General features: G+C 42.7%; 1 protein-coding gene and 1 pseudogene across 1 annotated transcript; one reads left to right on the forward strand and one right to left on the reverse strand.

Moving 5' to 3' along the window:
• Positions 1-22,224, forward strand: part of LOC117188590 — a 140,446-nt pseudogene that overhangs the window by 87,521 nt on the left and 30,701 nt on the right.
• On the reverse strand, positions 6,739-7,255 carry LOC117188594 (60S acidic ribosomal protein P1). Its single transcript, XM_033392580.1, has one exon. The coding sequence runs from the start codon at positions 7,122-7,124 to the stop codon at positions 6,786-6,788; it is 339 nt and encodes a 112-aa protein (XP_033248471.1). The 5' UTR covers positions 7,125-7,255; the 3' UTR covers positions 6,739-6,785.

Below are 22,224 nucleotides of genomic sequence, written 5' to 3' on the forward strand. Positions count from 1 at the left end.
GATTTGATTGACTTTGTCGGGTCAAGCAGCTGAAATATTTTAAATTATTGCCAGTGGGGCGGCCCAAAGGAAATGCATTTTGGTGTTGTCGTTTCCAATGCCCCCTGCAAAGATCATTTGCTACCGCATATGCGCATGCAGCGGAATTCTTTCGTCTCCTTATGTCGCAATCTCTCGGACTCGGCTTAACAGCGTCCCCGAGCAGCTCTAACGCTCTCGGGCTATCATACGCTCTCGCTCGCGTCTAAGCTTGCTGCATAGGGCCCGGCAATTTGGCCCGTCAGCCCTTGCATGGGCAGTCTTGAGCTAATCGTCGCAGCTATTAGACTAATATCCTCGCATCAATCGTTCGCCCCAATCATCCCCATATGTACATACGCGATAAGTTGGTTTACATATGCCAATAAATTGTGAATTATAAACAGCCTCTCGACTTTCATTAACTTCAAATTGCAACAGTTGTTAAAAACGCTTAATAGCTTAACATTTGGTGACCCCGACGTGATTGTGCAATAAATAATCCATCAGTGCAATCACAAACTAATATAGCATTCAAAGATCTTAACTAATTGCCATCTCAACCAGTGTCATCGACCACATAAGTTATCCATACATATATACACCGGCCTCCCCTGCATATTCGGTAGTGCACGGAGCTGTTGGCTTGCGCTTCTCTTTTCGGTCATCTTCCCGCAAGAAACGTTTCTTACACCGGTCGCCTTTGTATATACAGTTCGTACATAGCTGTTCGCTTGCTGGGCTCGGTTCTTGTCGTCTATTGCTCGTGTTACTCCTTGCGATCATCTTCCCTCTAGAGACGTTGGTCTTTCTGCTAACGCTGCCGCTACCATGGAAATTAATGCTGTTAACGAAATTCCAATGACCAGTGAGCAAAACAGGGTGTCTTTTTTGAAGCTTAAGTCAACGGAATTATGCGATAAAAAGAAAAGGTTAGCTACCGCTTGGCAGAATGAGTCGTCAGACTGTGACTACTACATGCTCGTGGTAAAGCAAGAGCAAGTCGAGAAGTTGATCAGCAAATTTGAGATGTTTCACGGCGAGCTTGAGGAATTGGATCGAAGCGAAATTCACAGTGGTTTGTGTGACATTTTTGAGTCACTTGCAAGCTCGCTGAAGGCGGCGATTATGAGGGAAAGGCTAAGAGTAGCGGCCGCTTCCTTTTTCATTCTACCTTGGCTGGAGGAAATACTACGGTTGAGTTTGCCGGCTCGCAATTTCTACCTCACCGCAGACAAGTACCATCCCTGCCTCCTATACAATTGCCGACGTTTAGCGGCGGGTATGCGAACTGGACGGACTTTTATTCAATGTTTGCCACCATCATCGACAGCCATCCGGACTTAACAAACATAGAAAAGCTCCAGCATTTGCGTTCCTGTCTGCGGGATTCGGCATTAGAGACTGTTCGGTCGCTGGAAATCTCAGATGGCAATTATGCTGTGGCATTAGATTTGTTGGAAAACAGATTCAATAATCGGCGATTGGTCTTTCAGGCACACATCAATGAGATCTTGGCGCTCCAGGCTGTTGAACCTGGGCCAGTGGTCAAGCTTCGGGAGCTTTCAGACAAGTTCAATTCACATATGCGCGCGCTCCAGGGTTTGGGCACCACTGAGCAGATCGCAGGATGCATCGTCGTGCAGGAAATTCTCCGAAAACTGGATCCAGCGAGCCAAGAGAAGTGGGAGGAACGATTCAACGACCCCGCAATCGCAAACTTAATTCCGTCGTGGGAATCTATGGCCTCGTTCTTGGAGCAGCGATGCAGATCATTGGAGACGATGGACTTTTCTATAGCAAGCTATGCGTTGAGCAATCAGGTGGGCAGAAGTAGAAAGCATAATAATTCTATGTCCACATTGGTTACAACGAACCAAACCGTAGCACGCTGCGCGCTGTGCAACGATGGTGCTCACGAGGTCCAGCACTGCCAGAAGTTTAAAGCGCTGTCCCCCACAAATCGCCATAAAGAAGCCAAGCGGCTTTCGTTGTGTATAAATTGTCTCAGAACAGGGCATCGATTACTTCAGTGCACCTCGAGCAACTGTCGTACCTGCGGGGGTAGACACCATACCCTCCTTCATTTTGGTAGCCCTGAAGATACCGCAGTCCAAGGGAAATCAGCGCCGTATACTCCATCTCAGTCTGCACTGTCTGAGTCTACGCCGTCTGAGCATACCACTGCGCCCTCTACTTCAGCGGCTACCTCGTCTGCCCTTATTGCCCAAGATCTCAGGAATGGTGTTGTTTTACTTGCCACGGCCACGGTCTTAGTCAAAAATCGTTCCGGAGTTTTAGTTCCCTGCCGAGCGTTGCTGGATTCCGGCTCCCAGTTGCATCTTATAACTTCTCGTTTTGCGAATCAGCTTCAGCTTCGAAAAATGAAATCATCGACTGCAGTCTCGGGAATAGGCGACTCTAGCTTCGTCACGGATGGATTTTCGGTCAACGTTAGCCTGCACTCTCGCTCATCGGATTACTCAACTCTCATCACTGCCATTGTAGCCTCTAGCATAACCGATCGACAGCCAAGCTTTGGAATTGACACTCAAAACTGGAACATTCCATCTAACATACCACTAGCTGATCCGGAGTTTTATAAGCCGCGGCGCGTCGATCTGCTAATTGGCGCAAGTCTGTTTTTCGAGCTCCTGTGTGTTGGTCAGGTCAAGCTACTGCCAGGATTGCCTTCAATTCAGAAAACGCGCTTGGGATGGGTCGTGTCTGGAAGTTGTTCGCGTTTAAAAGGTTCCTCGTTGATGGTCTCTCACGCTCGGGCCGTAGCTGCTGAGGATAATAGTCCAGGTAGAAAATTGCATCGAACCAATAATAAAGTCTACCAAAGAAGAGCTAGATTGTGAAGCACACTTTGTGCAGCATTTCCGTCGACTACATAAAGGCGATTATTGTGTTCGGCTGCCAGCAAAATATAATTTGGATCTCCTTGGAGAATCTTACAATCAAGCGCTTCGTAGATTCCTGACCCTTGAGAGAAAGTTAGATCGTCGCCCTGATGTTAAATCTCAGTAAGCAGCATTTATAAAGAAGTACCTTGATTTAGGCCATATGTCTCAGGTTCCTACCCAGTCAATCAGCAACTGCCGATATTTTTTGCCTCACCATTGCGTCATGAAGGAAGATAGTTCTACGACCAAGCTTCGCGTCGTTTTTGATGGATCCGCTTCAACCTCATCTGGATATTCCCTGAACGACGTTTTAATGGCTGGTCCCGTAATCCAACCCAAACTGTTTCATATTCTTGCTCGATTTCGGTCATACGCCGTTGCGATTACGGGAGATATCTGTAAGATGTATCGTTGTGTAAGAGTCTCGACCGAGGATAGCAACTTGCAGTGTATTCTGTCGAGAAACTCCAGGGAAGAAGACTTGCGTGTGTTTCAATTGGACACCGTTACTTATGGGACGAAGCCTGCCTCCTATCTATCTGTGCGAGCGATGCATCAGTTGGCAATAGACGAGCAGATGGCGTTTCCAGTTGGTGCTGAAATCCTTCGCCGTGACTTCTACTTGGATGACTTGATATCTGGAGCCAGCTCGCAGGAGGAGGCTATCCGGATTCGGGAGCAAACTACTGGAATTTTGTCTAGAGGTCAGTTCAGATTGAGGAAATGGTGTTCGAACGTGCCTGCTGTGCTGGATGGAGTTCCGGAAGAGGACAAGGAAACATTTTTGAAGTTCGACGATGGCAGCCATGTGACTAAAACTTTAGGACTTGCGTGGGATCCGGTTTCTGATCTACTATTATTTTCGTTCTCGGCCCTTCAATCTTCTTTGAATTCCTGCAGGCGCTCTGTTTTGTCATCCATAGCGCGATTCTACGATCCTCTCGGACTAGCTGGTCCCGTAATTACTAAATCCAAAATCTTTCTCCAGCGTTTGTGCCAAGAGAAGTTGTCCTGGGATGAAAGCCTTCCAGTCGCACTGAACACCGAGTGGCAGGAAATATGCACCAGTTTTGGTCAGATTCGTCGACTTGAATTTCCTCGGCTTGTGCTCCTTCCAGACTCTACGCTGGAAATTCACGGAATTTGCGAGGATCGAGGCTTATGGTGCATGCATTTATGTCGTGTCCAAGGGTCAGCATTTCAGCAGTCACTTACTTTGTGCCAAATCTCGTGTGGCTCCTTTGAAGACACTTACAGTACCAAAGTTGGAGCTTTGTGGAGCGGAGTTGCTGGCTAGGCTCATATCTGAGATAGCTGGAATGAATGTATTCAAGGGAAGGTGTTACTGTTGGTGTGATTCTGCCGTTGCGCTCTCTTGGATTCGGGACGAGCCGTCAAGATTTAATATTTTTGTTGCAAATAGAGTGTCAACGATTCAGGAAATGACCGAAAAAATGGAATGCCGCTATGTTCCCACAGCTTTAAACCCAGCCGACATTCTGTCTCGAGGGGCTCATCCGACTGAGCTGAATGAGTCACCTCTTTGGGCTCATGGTCCTCCATTTCTTTGCGGCTCCTCAGATGACTGGCCACCCAATGTGCTACCTGATAAGACAGCCCTTGAACTTCGTCGGAAGGCTCTTCTGGTCAAATCGCCCTACATGGACATTATTGCTGATTCCAAGTATGCGAATTCATTTGCTTCTTTGCAACGCGTTTTCGGATACATTCACAAGTTTTGCAACCGAATTCGGCGCCCCGGACTCACTGTCTCAAACATTGAACATGGAACCCATGTATTGCTGCGACTAGTTCATCTTACCCAGCTATGGGAGGACATGAAGTCACTGCGGGCAAGGGGAGCAGTCTCCTCATCGAGCTCAATCGCATCGTTATCGCCATTCATGGATCAGTTTGGACTTCTCAGGGTAGATGGTCGACTGAAAAACTCTTCGTTGGATTTTGATGGCCGTCATCCCATCATCTTGCCCAGCAGCCATCCATTGACTCTTGCAATAATCTCCCATTTTCATGAGCGGAATCTGCACGCTGGTCCTCGAGCTTTGCTTGGACTAATTCGATCCCAATATTGGCCTATTGGGGGGAGAAAGACGGTAAACAAGGCAGTAAACAAGTGCGTAAGATGCTTTCGACTGAAGCCCAGGGTATTGGAGCATATTATGGCGGATCTTCCAAAGGAGCGGCTCGATGGTTCTCATGCCTTTGAGATCACAGGCGTGGACTTTTGTGGGCCGTTTTTCTACAAACCGGAGGCACGCAACAAGGCTCCAATCAAGTGCTACGTCTGCGTCTTCATTTGTTTCGCTACCAAGGCTGTTCATCTGGAGCTTATAAAGGACTTATCCACAGTTGCTTTTCTACATGGACTAAAGCGCTTCATATGTACCAGACGGAAGCCGCGGCAAATTTGGTCAGACAACGCAACCAATTTTGTCGGCGCTAAGAATGAGCTGATGGAATTAAAGCGCCTGGTCCTCAGCGATGACCATGAGAAGGCGCTGCTGGATTTTTGCTTGGTCGAGGCTATAGACTGGCATTTCATTCCTCCGCGCTCCCCTCATTTTGGTGGTCTATGGGAGGCTGCATTGAAGACGGCCAAGTACCACTTCTACCGTGCGATAGGCAACTCGGTTCTTGGATTTGACGAGCTGCGGACGCTGTTGTGCCACATCACGGCAGTGATTAATTCAAGACCTTTAGTTTCAATTTCAGAGAGCCCTGCCGATCTAGATGTTCTAACTCCAGCGCATTTCTTGAATGGTGGCCCTCCTGCTTCGTTCGCTGAGCCTGACGTCACGCAGCTAAACTTCGATCGCCTGGACAGCTGGCAGCGCGTTTCGTACCTGCAGCAGCTCTTTTGGTCCCGGTGGAAGGAGGAGTACATAACGTCACTGCAGCAGCGCTCAAAGTGGCGCACTGCGAAGCCTAGTTTAGCAGTCGCGGATTTGGTTCTTGTCAAGGATGAGAATCTTCCTCCCATGAAGTGGCCACTGGCGAGAGTGGTCGAGCTTTTGCCTGGACGAGATGGCGTTGCCCGAGTTGCTGTGCTGAAGACGTCATCTGGAATCACCAAGCGCGCCGTCAACAAGCTGTGCCTGCTGCCCCTTAAAGATGCTGTTGAAAGTCAGGCTTCCAACGGGGGGAGTATGTCGGGTCAAGCAGCTTAAATATTTTAAATTATTGCCAGTGGGGCGGCCCAAAGGAAATGCATTTTGGTGTTGTCGTTTCCAATGCCCCCACTGCAAAGATCATTTGCTACCGCATATGCGCAAGCAGCGGAATTCTTTCGTCTCCTTATGTCGCAATCTCTCGGACTCGGCTTAACAGCGTCCCCGAGCAGCTCTAACGCTCTCGGGCTATCATACGCTCTCGCTCGCGTCTAAGCTTGCTGCATAGGGCCCGGCAATTTGTTTAAGACTTCATTGGTTCTATTGATTTTGTTATTACTAATTGGATTAATTTCGTGATCTTCTATAGATTCGAAACTAATGTTTGGATTTGAAATATTAATATTTTCATTGGTTGTATTCAAGATGCATTATTACTTGTTACAATGGTATTAGCTATTAATACTCCAGGATGAATTTCCTGATTTGGTATCAATAGAATATCTTCATTTGTCTGAAGTGTGATTTCTCTCAAAACTACTGACCTTGCTGGTAATAGTATTGAATTGTCAGTATCATTGTTTACTTTTCGCAAACGTTTATATTTCGTCGATTTTGTACATTAAAACGTGTACCAAAGTCGGAAACAAAACATCACTTCATAGGATAAAAAGCACAAACACGGCGGATGTTATGTCGGTATGGATGTGGTTCATAAGCAGATGGATGCTTAATCGAACAGACCGAATCCCATGTCGTCGTCGGACACATCGGACTCTTCCTCCTTCTTCTTCTCCTCCTTCTTGGACTCGGCGGCTGGGGCATCAGCGGCAGCTGGGGCAGCAGCACCACCGGCTGGGGCAGCACCAACTCCGGAACCGATGCTGGTGATCAGGTCCTTGACGTTGATGCCCTCCAGAGCCTTGGCGAAGAGACCGGGCCAGTAGGGCTCAACCTCAACGTTGGCGGCCTTCAGGATGGTGGAGATTTTCTCACCGGTGACGGCAACATCGTCATCAACCAGGATGAGGGAAGCGTAAACGCAGGCGAGCTCAGCTTTTGTCGACATTGCGAATTTGATGATTAATTAATGATTGTGCAAGTTGCCAAAAATTAATTTGTTTTTAATAAATGGCCTTAGCTCGATTGAGAACAAGCACGCTGGGCAAAATCCTAGACCGGAAAAAGGAATGGTACATGTATTTGGTAATTAAGGGATTGCGGTTTTAGTATTAATTCATCATTATTCACAATCTCAAGCGTAACAGAACAAAAACCAGCAATCATGGAGCAAACCAATATTGCATTTATGAACTTTGCATCAAAGATATTACCAGACTTCAGCGGTAAAGCTGAAAACTTACGTAGCTTTCTGGATGAATTGGAAATCATGAAAACAATACAAGGCTCACATGAATTATTAGCTGTGTCTTTGATTAAAACAAAACTAAAAGGACCAGCTAGAAATATTATATGCAATGAAACTTCAATAGATCAGATTATCAGCAAACTAAAAGATAACATTAAGGGTGAGTCAATTGACAATCTATCTGCAAGATTATTGAATCTTACGCAGAAAAACAAAACACCCAAGGGAGAGGGAGCATACATTTAAAATGAATATACCCTAGAGAAAGCTAGATCAATACCGAAAAAAAACATGGATCTGACTGACTTCAAATATTTTCGACCCATATCCGTCATTTCGGTTCTAGCCAAGACAGTAAACGGCATGGTGAAAGCTAGGCTTGAAAAGCATATACTACAAGAAAACAAGATTATACCTTACAGATCTTATGCCTACCAATAAAACAAGTCTGCAGTGATGAGCATTAATGATGTTATCAATGTGGAAGCGGCGAAGAAAAAGAACAAGGAACACGTTACTCTTGTGTTTGTTGACCTCAACAATGCCTACAATTGTGTCAACCTGAAATTCTTAAAAAGACTAATGGAGAATGAGCATTTTCGTAAAACATACATTGACTGGATCATCAGTTTTATTTCTATGAGACTACTGAAAATAGGGGAAGCTGTTCAGGTAGTTCAGGGAGGAATCCCACAGGGCTCTTGTCTGTCGCCCCTCCTTTTTAATGTATACACAAAAAGACTACATCAGAACTGTGATAGAAATACTCATATGATGCAATTTGCAGATGACTTCGTTATAATCTCTCACAACAGAGAGTTTACTGTAGCGGTTGAAAACCTTAATAAAAAACTAAATGACTTTAACCTTCTATGTGGTGATCTCGGTTTTAGCTTCAATCCAAGCAAATCTGCAGCAATGAATGTAGGAAAAAGACAGGTCAGAGCGGTAAATATTTCTGTTGGAAATGTGCCTATACCAAATCGAAATGATATCCGTTTCTTAGGCAGACTGATTAGCGCAAACATGTCAAATGTCAGTCATGTAAAAATGGTTAAAGAACAAACAAAAAAAGGCAACAGACTCCTCCAGCTTGCGACTACTATCAAATCAGTTCTAAAACCTAAAACAAGTACCAACATCTTCAAAGCTTTTATTAGAACAAAACAAGAATATGCTATCACAAGTTTTTCAGACATGGGATCTGGAGCAAGTAAAGATATAGAATTAGCGCAAGCTAAATCACTCAGAAGGTGTGTTGGGGTGCCACCTGACACAAGCAAACACGAAATTTTTGTCCTCGCTGGTGTAATGCCACCTGTTTTCAGGGCGAAATAGCGTACAGCCAAAGAACTGCTTAAAATTAAAAGGTTCAATCCAACAATGTTTGACGAGCTAATACGCTCAAAAGCGGATACGAGTTACACACGTACTTTAAGAGAATTTAATTCCATCTTTGTAAACACTCAAGACTGTGATAGTGTTAACACATGTAACAAAATCCATGTATTAGATAAATTTTTAACTAAGGGTAAAGAAGAATACTCGAATGAAGAAATAAAAACTATATTTTATGAGATTCTGAACAAGTACAGAAAGGACGACTGGAACATTCTATCAACAGATGCCTCAGTTACAGAAAGTACAAGTGGCATAGGAATAGTAGAATGGCCTAGTGGAAATATCCACAAGTACAAAATAGAAAACAGATTATCCTCAGTAGGTGCCGAACTCGTAGGCCTTAAAAAGGCCTGCGAACTATGTCTTAAATATAATTACAAAAAGGCTTTGATTTAAAGTGATGGATTAGTAGCTATTAATTTAATTAAAAATAAGAATACAGACTCGTACCTAGTGAATGATATTCACAACATAATTAACCAATCAGACATTCAGAAACTTGACATTCTATGGGTCACTGGTCACAAGGGTGTGGCCATCAACGAAAAGACTGACATAGCAGCAAAGGCTGCTACAAGTGAGGGGTTTACAATAAATATAAAATACAGCTACAAGGAGGCTCAAAGAGAAATTAGGAACTTTTTAGTATACAAATGGAATGAGGACTACAGGACGAAGTGTAGGACGAAGGGATCCAGCCTTATAGACATATTTCCAGACATACCCAGTAAACCCTGGCATTTTTCTCTTAAATGGAATGCTAAAAGCATCAAGACCATTAACAGACTTATGACGGGACACACATACGACAAAGTCTTCCTACACAGAATCAAAGCAATCTGCGAAACGTGCAATGTAACTGAATATGCCGAACACCTGATCTTCGATTGCCAAAGATTTGCCGGGCTCAGAAGAAAATTCAAAATCTTTAAATATTATAACAATTTACATCAATTATTAATAAAAACGAGGGGGAACGTTGTGAGTTGCTGCGGACACCGCAACTCTACGGTTATACCCGATACTAAGTCAGTATGGCTCTCCTCCGGCAGACGCCGCTAATATTAAACGACACGACAAGGAGTGCGTGCGAGAGAGACAGAAAATCAGTCTGAGCGTGTCGTCGGGCGCTGCGTAGCCACTGCAAATTGATTTGTTCCTTTTGGCTATAAAAATGATCCGATCTGATCCAGATTCAGCAATCTGATAGATATGGTCATTATCTATGATTCTGCGTTTTTAGTTTTCTCGAATGTGCAATATTGTGGATGCAACAGATTTTCGTCCTTTGTGTGGGCGGAAGGGGGTGGGGCGAAATTTTGAGATACACGTTTTATAGTAAGATCTAACAGGAGTGCGGATACCAAATTTGGTTACTCTAGCCTTAATAGTCTCTGAGATTTTTGAATATCCCCAGATTTTCGTCCTTTGCGGGGGCGGAAGGGGGTGTGGCGAAATTTTGAAACAAACTCGTCTCGGTCCGATATATTAGGAGTGTGGATACCAAATTTGGTTGCTCTAGCTTTTGTAGTCTCTGAGATCTAGGCGCTAATGTTTTACTCTAAGCAAAGCCGCCTATGCTACGTGTGTGTTAGAGAGAGACAGGGCGAGAAAAAATGAAATTGTTTTCTTGATGCTGGCTATAATAAAGATATGGTCTTAAAGATATGGTCATTCTCTACAATTCTACGTTTTTGGTTTTCTCATATCTTTAAAATTGTGGATGCCACAGATTTTCGTCCTTTGTGGGGGCGGAAGTGGGCGGGGCGAAGTTTTGAAATATTTTTGTAGCAGTGACATATCACAGAAGTCTGGATCCAAAACATCGTTGCTCTAGCTCTTATAGTCTTTGAGCACTAGGCGCTGAAGGGGACGGACAGACGGACAGACGGACGGACGGACAGACAGACAGGGCTCAATCGACTCGGCTATTGATGCTGATCAAGAATATATATACTTTATGGGGTCGGAAACGATTCCTTCTGGACGTTACACACATCCACTTTTACCACAAATCTAATATACCCCAATACTCATTTTGAGTATCGGGTATAAAAAGAGCCGCTACATCTCAGAGAGCTCGCAATCTTCATCAAAACTGCTGACTTAAACTTTTGACCCCTTTTTTCTTCATCATGTTATAAAGTAATTTCAGTTTATTTTCTAAAACAGTTAAGTAATTTTTCTCTTTTTTTTTTATATACCGACCTGTCAAACTCGCCAAACTACATCACCAGTATCTGATCAATGTGGCTACAGTGCTACGATCAAAATTCCGATCATCCTTGAGATGATTTAAAACAAAAAAAAAAAAAAAATAGATAGGCTATACCCGATAGTCAAAAATAGAATAGGGGTATATTAGATTTGTGGGGAAAATGGAAATTTAATGTAATGTAACGCCCAGAAGGAAGCGTTTCAGACCCCATAGTGTAAATATATTCTTGATCAGCATCAATAGTCAAGTCGATAGAGCGACGGCTTTCTGTCCGTCTGTCCGTCCGTCCTGTTTGACACCTAGTTCTCAGAGACTATAAGAGCTAGAGCAATGAAATGTTGTATTTTGACTCCTGTGATATCACACAGTTACAAGTGTATTTCAAAGTTTTTAAATCCACTTTTACCACAAATGTAATATACACCTATACTAATTTTGAGTATCGGGTATACAAATCTTTAGGGTAGCGTGGAATAGTATGTTTGTGAGTCAAAAATAGATAGTTTTTCAAGTCAAATTTTCTTTAGGAGTCTTTCCAACAAGCCAATTGTTTTACACTGTACAATTTAAACATATTTGCATATTTTACTTTTTATTCGACCTGAATAATGCAGTATGTATGTGCATACAAATTCTGTAATTTAATGCTCACTGAAAACATTTTCCATCTTGAATGCTTATATCTCCTAAGCTAAGCTCCAATTTTCTCAAAGTTTCCATCTTCGGAAGTTTTAGAAAATTCTCTATTAGATGCGTTCAAATTATCCATTGTGCTCACTTAAAAAATTACTTTTGCCACCTCTTTTCTGCTGACGCCTCACTGTGCGTCATTGCTTTGAATGTCGAATTGTGAGAGACAATCATACATTATAAAAATGTTTTGTATCATCTCTTTTTTATAGAATGATAGACTTATGATCGGTCAATATGTGACCATGTTTGGGGATGTCATATCTCACGTAAATATAACGGCAGTAAAGTCAGAAGACGGAGGAGATTATGAATGTAGAGCTCTCTCAAAAGCTGGAGTGGCATCGCACTCTGCTCGCCTTAACATCTATGGTAAGATTTCTTTTACTATTTAAAAACAAATAATATATAAATTTAAAACTTATTTATAAAGGAATGCCGTACATACGTCATATGTCAAAGCTGTCGGCAGTGGCTGGTAAGGTTTTTACACTCAAGTGTCCTATAGCTGGATATCCCATCGACACAGTTAACATTGAAAAAGGTAAAATTTTACAAATCCATACAATTTTGTTTACACGTCCATTACATATGTGTAAAATATGTGAATACACAAACTTTCACATACTCCTATTTTTTATATATTTGCAGACGGCGTTAGGTTACCCATAAACATATGACAGCGTATGCAAAACGGAACCTTAACTATTGAAAACGTGCAACGCGGTGCAGATCAGGGCACCTACACTTGCATTGCTCGGAATAAGCACAATTACACTTCTCAGCGGTCAGTTGAAGTTCAAGTTTTAGGTACGTTGCCTTGAGTTAACATCCCTGCAGAGAGTATTATTATATTGTTAAGATTTTGTTTATAGAGAGAAGTAAGAGTTTTCCTTATTTTTGTTGTATCATGGTGACAATCGAATGGAAATAGCAGCTCGGCTGTTTCTATGCAATCTAGTCATCTCACAGTTCAGTTCAGCATTATTGGAACATTTGAAGGTCATAGAAGTATTGGTCAATACCTCAATACCTCAAATTTCAGGAAAATACAAAAATTAAGATTTCCGTCCGGAACAGTTGAAAGGCAACACTAGTCACAAAAATCCATCTTTTTTTTACATCAAATCTACTTTTTTTACAGAGATCGAGCTCCAACATTTTTAAAATTGTTTGATCTTGAGAATCCTATAACTAGTTTTAACAAACCTCTGCAGCTATCAAGCGGACCTTAAAACTTTTTAGGGTTAAGTTTACCGTCTCATAGTGGGTGAAATAACCAATCCAGCAAAAAAGAAAATGAAAAAAATTTGGAAATACCAAATTTAAATAAAAATATTTCAATTAGAAATGTTTTTCATACACATTTTAAATTAAAATATTTACATAACAAATTGTCACTGTGTAGAACAGGATATTCCATTTAAGTTACAAAAGATGTAACTATTGCTATAGATGATGCAAATCATCCCTGATTCATATTACTTCATCCTGGAAGACGCTGTAGTGATCTGTGAGTCCAAGGAGGGGCTTATATTTAGCTAATCGGAGTAGATTCTTCCTCCGACCTTGTTTTCCAGCTGCGATCCATCTGTGAAGATGCCATCTGGGCGTGGGAGCCATTCGTTTCCATGAGAGATGACTATTTTGAAAGTGGTTTCTGTGTACTCCCTGGAACGCCGAAGTGCGCTTTTGTAGCCACGATTTTGCGGTTGCTGCCATTTCTGACTGTTCCTTTCCTGCTACGTCAAAGCTCTGAGGCATAGAACGGCATTTAGCGCATCATTTGGGGTGGTGTGGTGAGCTCCACTAATGCATAGGGCAAAACATACAAAGAGCGCGCGCGGGGGTTTCAATTCTCTTTTCACCTATGCTTCGTCTCTGACTTCGCTACGCTGCCAGATTGGCTTCGCCTGTTCAGCTCGCCAGGTTTCAAGATATCGTCGATCCACCTAGCACAAGTGAATGGTTCCAAACGGAATGCTCTAGAATACTATCACACATTGTATGTCTAGGGCATGCGAGGCCTTTTCATCGAGACAGGGGACGACTACGCTTCGCCAAAGACTGTGTACTTGTTGTAGGAATCTGCCCGGCCGGGCTGAACGAAGGATAGCATAACGGAAAATTAAAGCACCATGAAGCGTCGAACGAAAATTAAAATGGAATTTGCTCCTGACACAATATCTTGGTAATGTATAGTCTTTGGAATAAGATAGGTTTTTGCATTAAGAGGTACACGAAACCTTTTACGCACCGCTTATACCACTAGACTTGAAGTCCAATCTAGACTTCTAGACAGAGATAGCAGGAGACAAAAGATAAATCAGTGTTGGTAGCCCAGTGTTATCAGTCAAAGAGTTGTATCATTATTTGTAGCAAAACTATGTTCACCAACACAAAGTCTACCCAAATTGTGCTTTCAAAGTATAGTTCAGCCACTTCTCCGCGCATCCATCTCTGCGTATTCTCTGTGCTACCAGTTTGACTGATATTCAAGAATATGGGCATTACCATGGATAAGTCAAAATAATTTTATCCCGATTTAATGAAACCCAACTAATATGAATGGCAACCAATCAACAAAGTATTTCGTACGTATTAAACTGTTTTAAAAAATTTTTAGAATAGTCCCAGTTTCAGCTAATAGTATATTTTTAACTTTTATTACCCAAACTAATATCCCTTCTGTTTGTACACGGAGCGTTTTCCGCATTAATGTTAATTCACGGATGGGGGTGTGTTAGTTTTTTCTGCAAACGAATCAAAGTCTATACAAGAAAGAGAAAAGTCGATCGATCCAGTTGAGTATTAGGGAATAACTATTTATTACAAATCTTAGTGCTTGAGTACTGGGCATAAGAGAGAGAATGCAGTGGTGAATTTTGTACAATTATGGTGAGAGTAAATACAAAAAGTGAGTGTAGGCTCTCTATTTTACGAGGGTCATTTGAATACTTGTTCCTTAAAGGAGTTTGACCGAACATCCCGGCCCCGTTGAAAGGACTGCTTTCAAAAAACCGGAAGAATTTCCAACTTGTGTATTGGCCTGCAACATGTTCCATTTGCAGTGCGGAGGTGCACCACCCGTACAAGTCCATCCTTCCCAAGCACAGTAGACTGCACTCGGCCTAGTTTCCAGCGTAGCGGTGGCAGGTTGTCCTCATGGATGATGACCAACGTGCCCTCGGTGAGGTTCGTTGAGGGTGCTGTCCACTTCGTGCGCGATCGCAATTCGTTGACATAGTCAGCAGACCATTGCTTCCAAGACCGTTGCTTGACGGCCGTAATCGCATCGTAGCGGTCCATACTTGACAGCTTGATATTCTCGAGGGACCTTTCAGGTAGTGATCGCAATGATTCGCCAACCAAGAGATGACCAGCCGTGAGAGTGCTATAGTCATTTGGGTCTGACGAAAGCGGCGATAGCGGGCGCGAGTTGAGGATCGATTCTATCTCGACGACGACAGTGCTCAACTCTTCAAAGGTGAACCTGGTGTTGGCCAGCGTACGATTTAACAGCCCCTTTGCACTCTTGACTGCCGCTTCCCAAAGGCCTCCGAAATGAGGTGCCCTGGGGGAATAAAATGGAAATTAATAAAGTCAGATGCGCAAAATTTATAGATTTCATCTTGGGTCTGCTTTAAAAACATAAACTTTTTTAGTTCCTGCAGTTGATTCGATGCCCCTACAAAGTTAGTGGCATTATCGCAGAAGATGTCTGTCGGCAGCTTGCGACGACCTCCCATCCGTTTCAATGCGTTTAAGAACGCCTTTGTTGACAAATCAGAGACTACTTCGATGTGAACGGCCTTGGTGAGTAGGCAAACGAACACGGCTATGTATGCTTTTGTAGGTCCCTTTCCTCGAATGCGTAGATATGTGTTGATGGGTCCACAAAAGTCAACTCCACAGCGTTCAAAGGGTCGAGCCGGAGCGAGTCGCGTAGGCGGTAATGAGCCCATGAGTTGTTGTAGCAGCTTCGGTCTGTAGCGAACGCAGTGTACACAGGAGCGAACAATTCTACGTGCCAAGTCTCTGGCGTTAACGATCCAATACTCCAAACGAATGAGAGCGACTAGGGCTTTAGGTCCAGCGTGATAGTTCCGAAGATGCAAATGGCGAATATAGTTCCATACAAATTTGGACTGACTAGGCAGCAGCAACGGATGTTTTTGACCGTCTTGTAGGTCTGAGTATTCCAAACGTCCACCAACCTTGATAAGTTCGAATCCGTTCACGACTTCTAAAAAGGGAGTAAGAAACTTTAAGCTGCTTTTTAATGGTTTTTGCTTCTGAAGTAAACGGATGTCCTCTACAAAATGAGTTTGTTGAATGTTCCAAATAAGGCAATGTGAAGCAACACGAAGTTCATCTGGCGTCGGTGAGGTTGTGGTAAACGTCGATTGCTTCCGACATCTCCTTAAAACCTAATCATCCAAGCAATGAGACGCAGACTGTGAGTATACGAGCTGATATTATCGACGATGTTGAGGATATTATTTGTCTCGTGTACGGCAGCAAACAAACTTTTCCGATTCTCCGAGTTAACCACGTCCATGTCAATATCAAGTTTTCCACCAGTGGCGGGCCAGTTTAGTGAATCTTAGACTAGAAACGTAGGACCCGAAAACCATGGAGACTTAATCAACTCGCTCACGTTACAGCCTCGCGACAGAATATCAGCAGGGTTTTGATGTGTTGGCACATAGCGCCATTTTCCATCAGACGTTAAATCCTGAATATCGGACACTCGATTTCCAACAAAGGTCGATAAGGTGACTGAGTGTTGTTGCAGCCAATGCAATACGAGCTGTGAGTCGCTCCAAAAATAAGATGTGATAGTGTGTTTACTGAATATGGCCTTGACTTTGTTATACAACTGAGAAAGTAGATGTGCGCCGCATAGTTCAAGCTTCGGAAGAGACTGTTTCTTCACTGGTGCTACTCTAGACTTAGAAGTGAACAATTTCACTGTGACCTGTCCAAGCGAATTCTCCGTGCGCACATAAACACAGCAGCCGTATGCCCGAATCGATGCGTCGCAAAATCCATGTGTTTGAATGCTCCTAGTATCAGGCTGCAAACAAAAACGAGGTACCGCTAGTGAAGACAGTGAATTCAGCGATTCCAAACACTTGCTCCATGCGTGGCTTAAATTCTGGGGGACAGACTCGTCCCAGTCGAGTTTCAAAAGCCACAACTCCTGAAGAATGATCTTAGAGACAATGACTAACGGTGATAGCAGACCGATTGGATCGAATAGCGACGACGCAGTAGAGAAAACTGTTCGTTTTGTGGTAGTGGGATAGACTTCCTTTGGATTAAATGTGAAACTAAATGCATCACTTCGTTGATGCCAAGTTACGCCGAGTGTGCTGCTGACTGAGTTTTCTGAAATGTTTAATTCCTTGGTAGATTCGTCTTCCATCACGCCTGGATGATTTGAATGCCACTTGCATAATGGAAACTGACCACGAGCGAGAGTTGATGTGATTTCAGTTTTTAGTTTGAAGAGTGTATCTATATCATCAGCCCCACACAAAAGGTCATCAACATAAAATGCAGTTTTAACAGCAGCAGCCCCTAATGGCCATGCATCCTTACAATCCTCAGCCAAGTAATGCAATCTACAAGTTGCGAGAAATGGAGCAGACGCAGTCCCATATGTCACTGTATTGAGTTGGTAGGTTTGAAGATCCGTATTTGGAGATGCTCGCCACAAAATGTACTGGAATTTTCTATCCTTCTTACTCACAAGTACCTGCCTGTACATTTTTGTGACGTCGGCTGTGATGCCAAACCTATGCATGCGGAACCGCAGCAATTGCAAGTACAACTCATCCTGAATGGTAGGGCCGACTAAAAGTAGATCGTTAAGTGACCTTTGAGATGTTGTACGGCAAGAGGCGTCAAAGACAACTCTGAGCTTCGTCGAGGTACTGCTTGGTTTCAGAACGAAATGGTGGGGTATATAATAATGCGGTTCTTCCAAGTTGGGATTCAGTACGAGGGACATATGACCGAGACTTTCATATTCCTGCATGAACGAGATATACTGCGAGCGAATTTCCGGTAGACGACCGAGACGTCTCTCAATGGCAAAAAATCGAGTTCGAGCTGTATCGAAGGAACTTCCAAGACAACTTGGATCTTCTTGAAATGGCAAGCGAACGACAATCCGCCCACTGGCATCCTGATGTGTTGTGTCCCTGAAATGGTCCTCACAGCGACGATGATTTGGGAGCATTCTAGCGCTTGGATCGACAAATGAGTCCACTTTCCATAATTGCTGCAAATTCTTGTCGATCGACTCTTCTACAGTCGCCAAGCACAATGGTGGCTGTCTGTTATATTGCCGCTGGTACCTCCCAGCAACAACCCAACCAAAAAGAGTCTTCTGCAAAGTGGGAAGATTTGGACCAATGCGAATCTGGCCAACAGCTAGAGCTCCATAGAAGGCTTCGGTCCCCAGTAACAAATCAATACGTTTAGTCCTATAGAACGACTCGTCAGCCAATGGAGTGTTAGCTGGTAGGTTCCAATTCGATATGTCGATCTCACTATCTGGCTGGTAGGCAATATGGGATGTGATTCCAAACTGGAGAGTGAGCTGATAGCCGGAAGTACGTGACTTAATAGAGGTAGTCGTACGAGCCTTCAAACTAGTAAGGGAGTCTCCTATACTGCGAATTCCAATGTGGTGTTTTTCACGACGAAGGCGATGCTTTTGTTCAAAGGTTTCGGTTACAAAATTAACCTGAGAACATGAATCAAGCAGCGCTCTACCGAGTTTGTATTCACCTGTGGCATCCTTTACCAAAACCATAGCTGTTGCCAACAAAATTTGATCATCTGCTGCGATCTCCATATGAGAGTGTGAAGCAGCTTGATGAGCCGTTTGCCAGGAGGATTGCGCTGGTTGGAGTACCGGTTCAGTAGTTGAAGATTGTCCTGCTGATGATTGGTGTGGCTGTTGCGGCTGAGAGTGATGCAAAGATGAATGATGATTCCAATTACAGGATCGGCAACGATGAGTCGATGAACATTGCGCCACTCTATGACCATTTCCAAGACAATTGATGCAGAGACCGAGGCGTTTTGCATTGTCGTACCGTTGATTGCTGTTCATAGCCTTGAACTGAGCGCAATTAGAGATCTTATGGCCAGAACTAGAACAAAGTGTACAAGACGGATTAGTGATAGCAAACGACGAGTTTATTTGGTGATTAGAATGACGATTTGACTTATTGGATTCAGCCTTTCGTTGTGACGAAGTAGCAGCCGAGTTTCCAGACGAATGGAGAAACTGACAGTGGCGTTCCAAAAGCTGTGTGCATGCTAGCCAGGTTGGCAGAGTTTTGTAGTCCTGCGATTCCTTCCACTTGTTCCGAGTTTGCTGATCACACTTTTCCATTATAATATATATAACCATAGCGTGAACAATGTTCTCAGGTTTGCCGATGGACTCCAGCGAGCTTAATAAAGCGGATGCCTTATCCACTAGGCTGTGAAGCTGCTGACTGTTTGACCTTTCCACAGGTTGTAGTGCAAACAATGCCTCAATACCTTCTAAAAATATAAGAGTAGGATTATCAAAACGGCTTTTGAGTTTTGCTAGGGCCTTCGGATAGTTTTCGCTTGTAACCTGGAATGCCTGAATTGTATCTAATGCCGGCCCCGTGAGGCAGGTCAGCAAATAATTAAACTTTTCTATATTAGACAATCCAGACTCACGCACAACAATTTGCTCGAACGAGTGAATGAAATTCTTATAGTTTGCATATGTTCCGTCGAAAGTGGGTAGCGACAACCTTGGTAACGATGACTTCACTGGCGGTGGGTGGTAGTCCGGCGCAACAATGCTGGCGTTCAGATCTCCTCCCATTTTTTCCTTTATGGCTAGCTTGATTGCTATGTATGTATCCTCCAAATCTGCCCGTCCTTCATCATTCGGACTAAGGTCTTCAATATTAGCTTGGACATTTAAAACATTCTTGAAATACGTTTCTAAGATGTTCAACCGATAGCGAAGCTCATCATTGCATATCGGGGTTTCCGATTTAGCATCTACCACAGATTTGATCCGAGTTATATTTCGTTTTATATTGCTCCGTTGGCGTTTTAAGTCTTCGAGCGTCGTCATTTTGTTGTGTAGTGTAATTACGCTGACACAGAACTAGAGCTTCCAAAAATAACAACAACAAAAAACGCAGCAAGCACCAGCAGCTAGAGCACAAATCCAACGGTGAAAGCAAAAGCAAAAGTTCCAGCAGCGGCAACGAAAGCAAAACGAAAGTGAAGCGGTGGAATTCCAATAGAAAGAATGCGTTGATCGATGGACCAAAGCAGGTAGCTGCAAAGCGAACGAACCGAGAATGCAAGCGCCGTTGAATGCGTTGTGGGTGACAAGCGAATGATAAAATTAAGCGAGAACGGCGAGAGCAAGGCGAGGACAACGATCCCGCGATCTAGACGAACAATTCTGATACGGTTTTCGGAACTTTCGATTGCAGCTGCGAGACGAGCGAATGTTGTAATTGTTGCCTTTGTAGATTGCGATTAGTTTAATTGTTCACAGAAGAATTAACATAACACACGTGCCCCACGTTGGGCGCCAAAATGTTTGTACACGGAGCGTTTTCCGCATTAATGTTAATTCACGGATGGGGGTGTGTTAGTTTTTTCTGCAAACGAATCAAAGTCTATACAAGAAAGAGAAAAGTCGATCGATCCAGTTGAGTATTAGGGAATAACTATTTATTACAAATCTTAGTTCTTGAGTACTGGGCATAAGAGAGAGAATGCAGTGGTGAATTTTGTACAATTATGGTGAGAGTAAATACAAAAAGTGAGCGTAGGCTCTCTATTTTACGAGGGTCATTTGAATACTTGTTCCTTAAAGGAGTTTGACCGAACACCTTCCGCAAAATCCCTTAGCAAAAAATTTAAATAAAATTGCAATAAATTTGGGTAAAATAAAAAGCAGTTTTATGCCCTATGTACACTAGACTTGAGTTATTGAGTTTTGATTAAAACTCAGTTTTTTTTACATAGGAGAGTCATGGGGCCCTAGTCGTGGCACAAAGTTGAGCTATGTTTGCGTTTTTGTTGCGTTTTGAAATATTCTACAAATATTTAAAGCCTTTTCTGCCTATCGTGTGAACTTGTAAGGAATTCCCCGTACGTTTGAATTCTTCCCTCTCTCTTCCAATACAATTATTTTCAGTAATTTTTAGAAAAATCTAAATTTTTGTATGTACTTGCACTTTAATTCTCGTTTTAATAGCCATTTTGTTGACCAACTCTTCCTTTTTTTCTGCTGTTGGAACATGTGACATGCAACAATATTATTCAGGAAAGCTCCGGTTTTCACTTTCACAAAAATTTTCCGACTTTCTTTTGAAATCACATAAATTGGTGCTCCCGTTTTCACAATCCGCAAGATTTATCCGTTTTTAAAACGAAAACATTTTCCTCGACGAAATGAAAAGTAAACGGCTTTTTATACAACAAAACGAATCTTAATTACAAAAAAATCAAAATAGATGACATATTGATGCATTAACATAAATTTGACGCCATTACCAGGGCAATATAGTTAATGTTAATAGTTAATGTATAAAGTTTGCTCTTTCGAGCAAAGAGCATCTGTCATCGCCCTTAGGGGTTTCGTTTGCATACCTCCTATCTTTATAAGATGTGTATTAGCTGCACATCCCCAGAATTAAATGGCGAATGTTCATATGAGAAATATCATGACCTTGTACTAAAAAACTCTGCTGCGAAGGGGAAGCTTACTTTTTGAGTTTATAAGCTGTTGAGCTGAACTTTTGAATGGAAGTGTCTATTTTGACCAAATCATATTTAATATAGACAAGGCAACGAATATATAAGGAAGCCGTTTGCGTATCTACAGTTGATGTAGTATTTAATGAAATTTAATGTATATAATGTATTATATACACTGACGTTGCAAAAATAATTTCGATTGAAATTACTACGCCAAGAATTATTCCAAAGTAAGCTATTTGCTTACTTTGTATTTAAGTATTTATCCATCTGAATTGAAAATGTAGGTTTGATTGATGATAAGCCTAAGATTTTGCAGCCAGTGAATTCTACAATTTTCCCGGCATTGAACATGAGATACATATGTAGATATTATAGAAAACAAATGCTTAAGGATTTAATTTGCGCTTACAAAGAGTGCAAATTCTATAAAAATATTCCGTAGGCCTTGGTACACTTATTCCGCTACATCTGTCTTTATTCTCACACCATCATTAGTTGTTAGGATTAGCACACTGGACGAGGAAGAGTATATGGAAGAGGAAAGAGTGAAAGAGGAACAGTAAGCGCGTTGAAGGTGGTAGCGTAGCCACCGAAAATTTATTGGTTCATTCTGCCCATACTAATGATCCGATCTTATACAGATTCTCCAATATGGTAGATATGGTCATACTCTATACGTCTGCGGTTATGGGAAAG

Source organism: Drosophila miranda, chromosome 4 (assembly GCF_003369915.1).
Source record: "Drosophila miranda strain MSH22 chromosome 4, D.miranda_PacBio2.1, whole genome shotgun sequence".
Taxonomy (NCBI): domain Eukaryota; kingdom Metazoa; phylum Arthropoda; class Insecta; order Diptera; family Drosophilidae; genus Drosophila; species Drosophila miranda.

Bases quoted from the DNA above. Each gene is read 5' to 3' on its own strand.
- LOC117188594 (XM_033392580.1), bottom strand. From the start codon at position 7,124: ATGTCGACAAAAGCTGAGCTCGCCTGCGTTTACGCTTCCCTCATCCTG.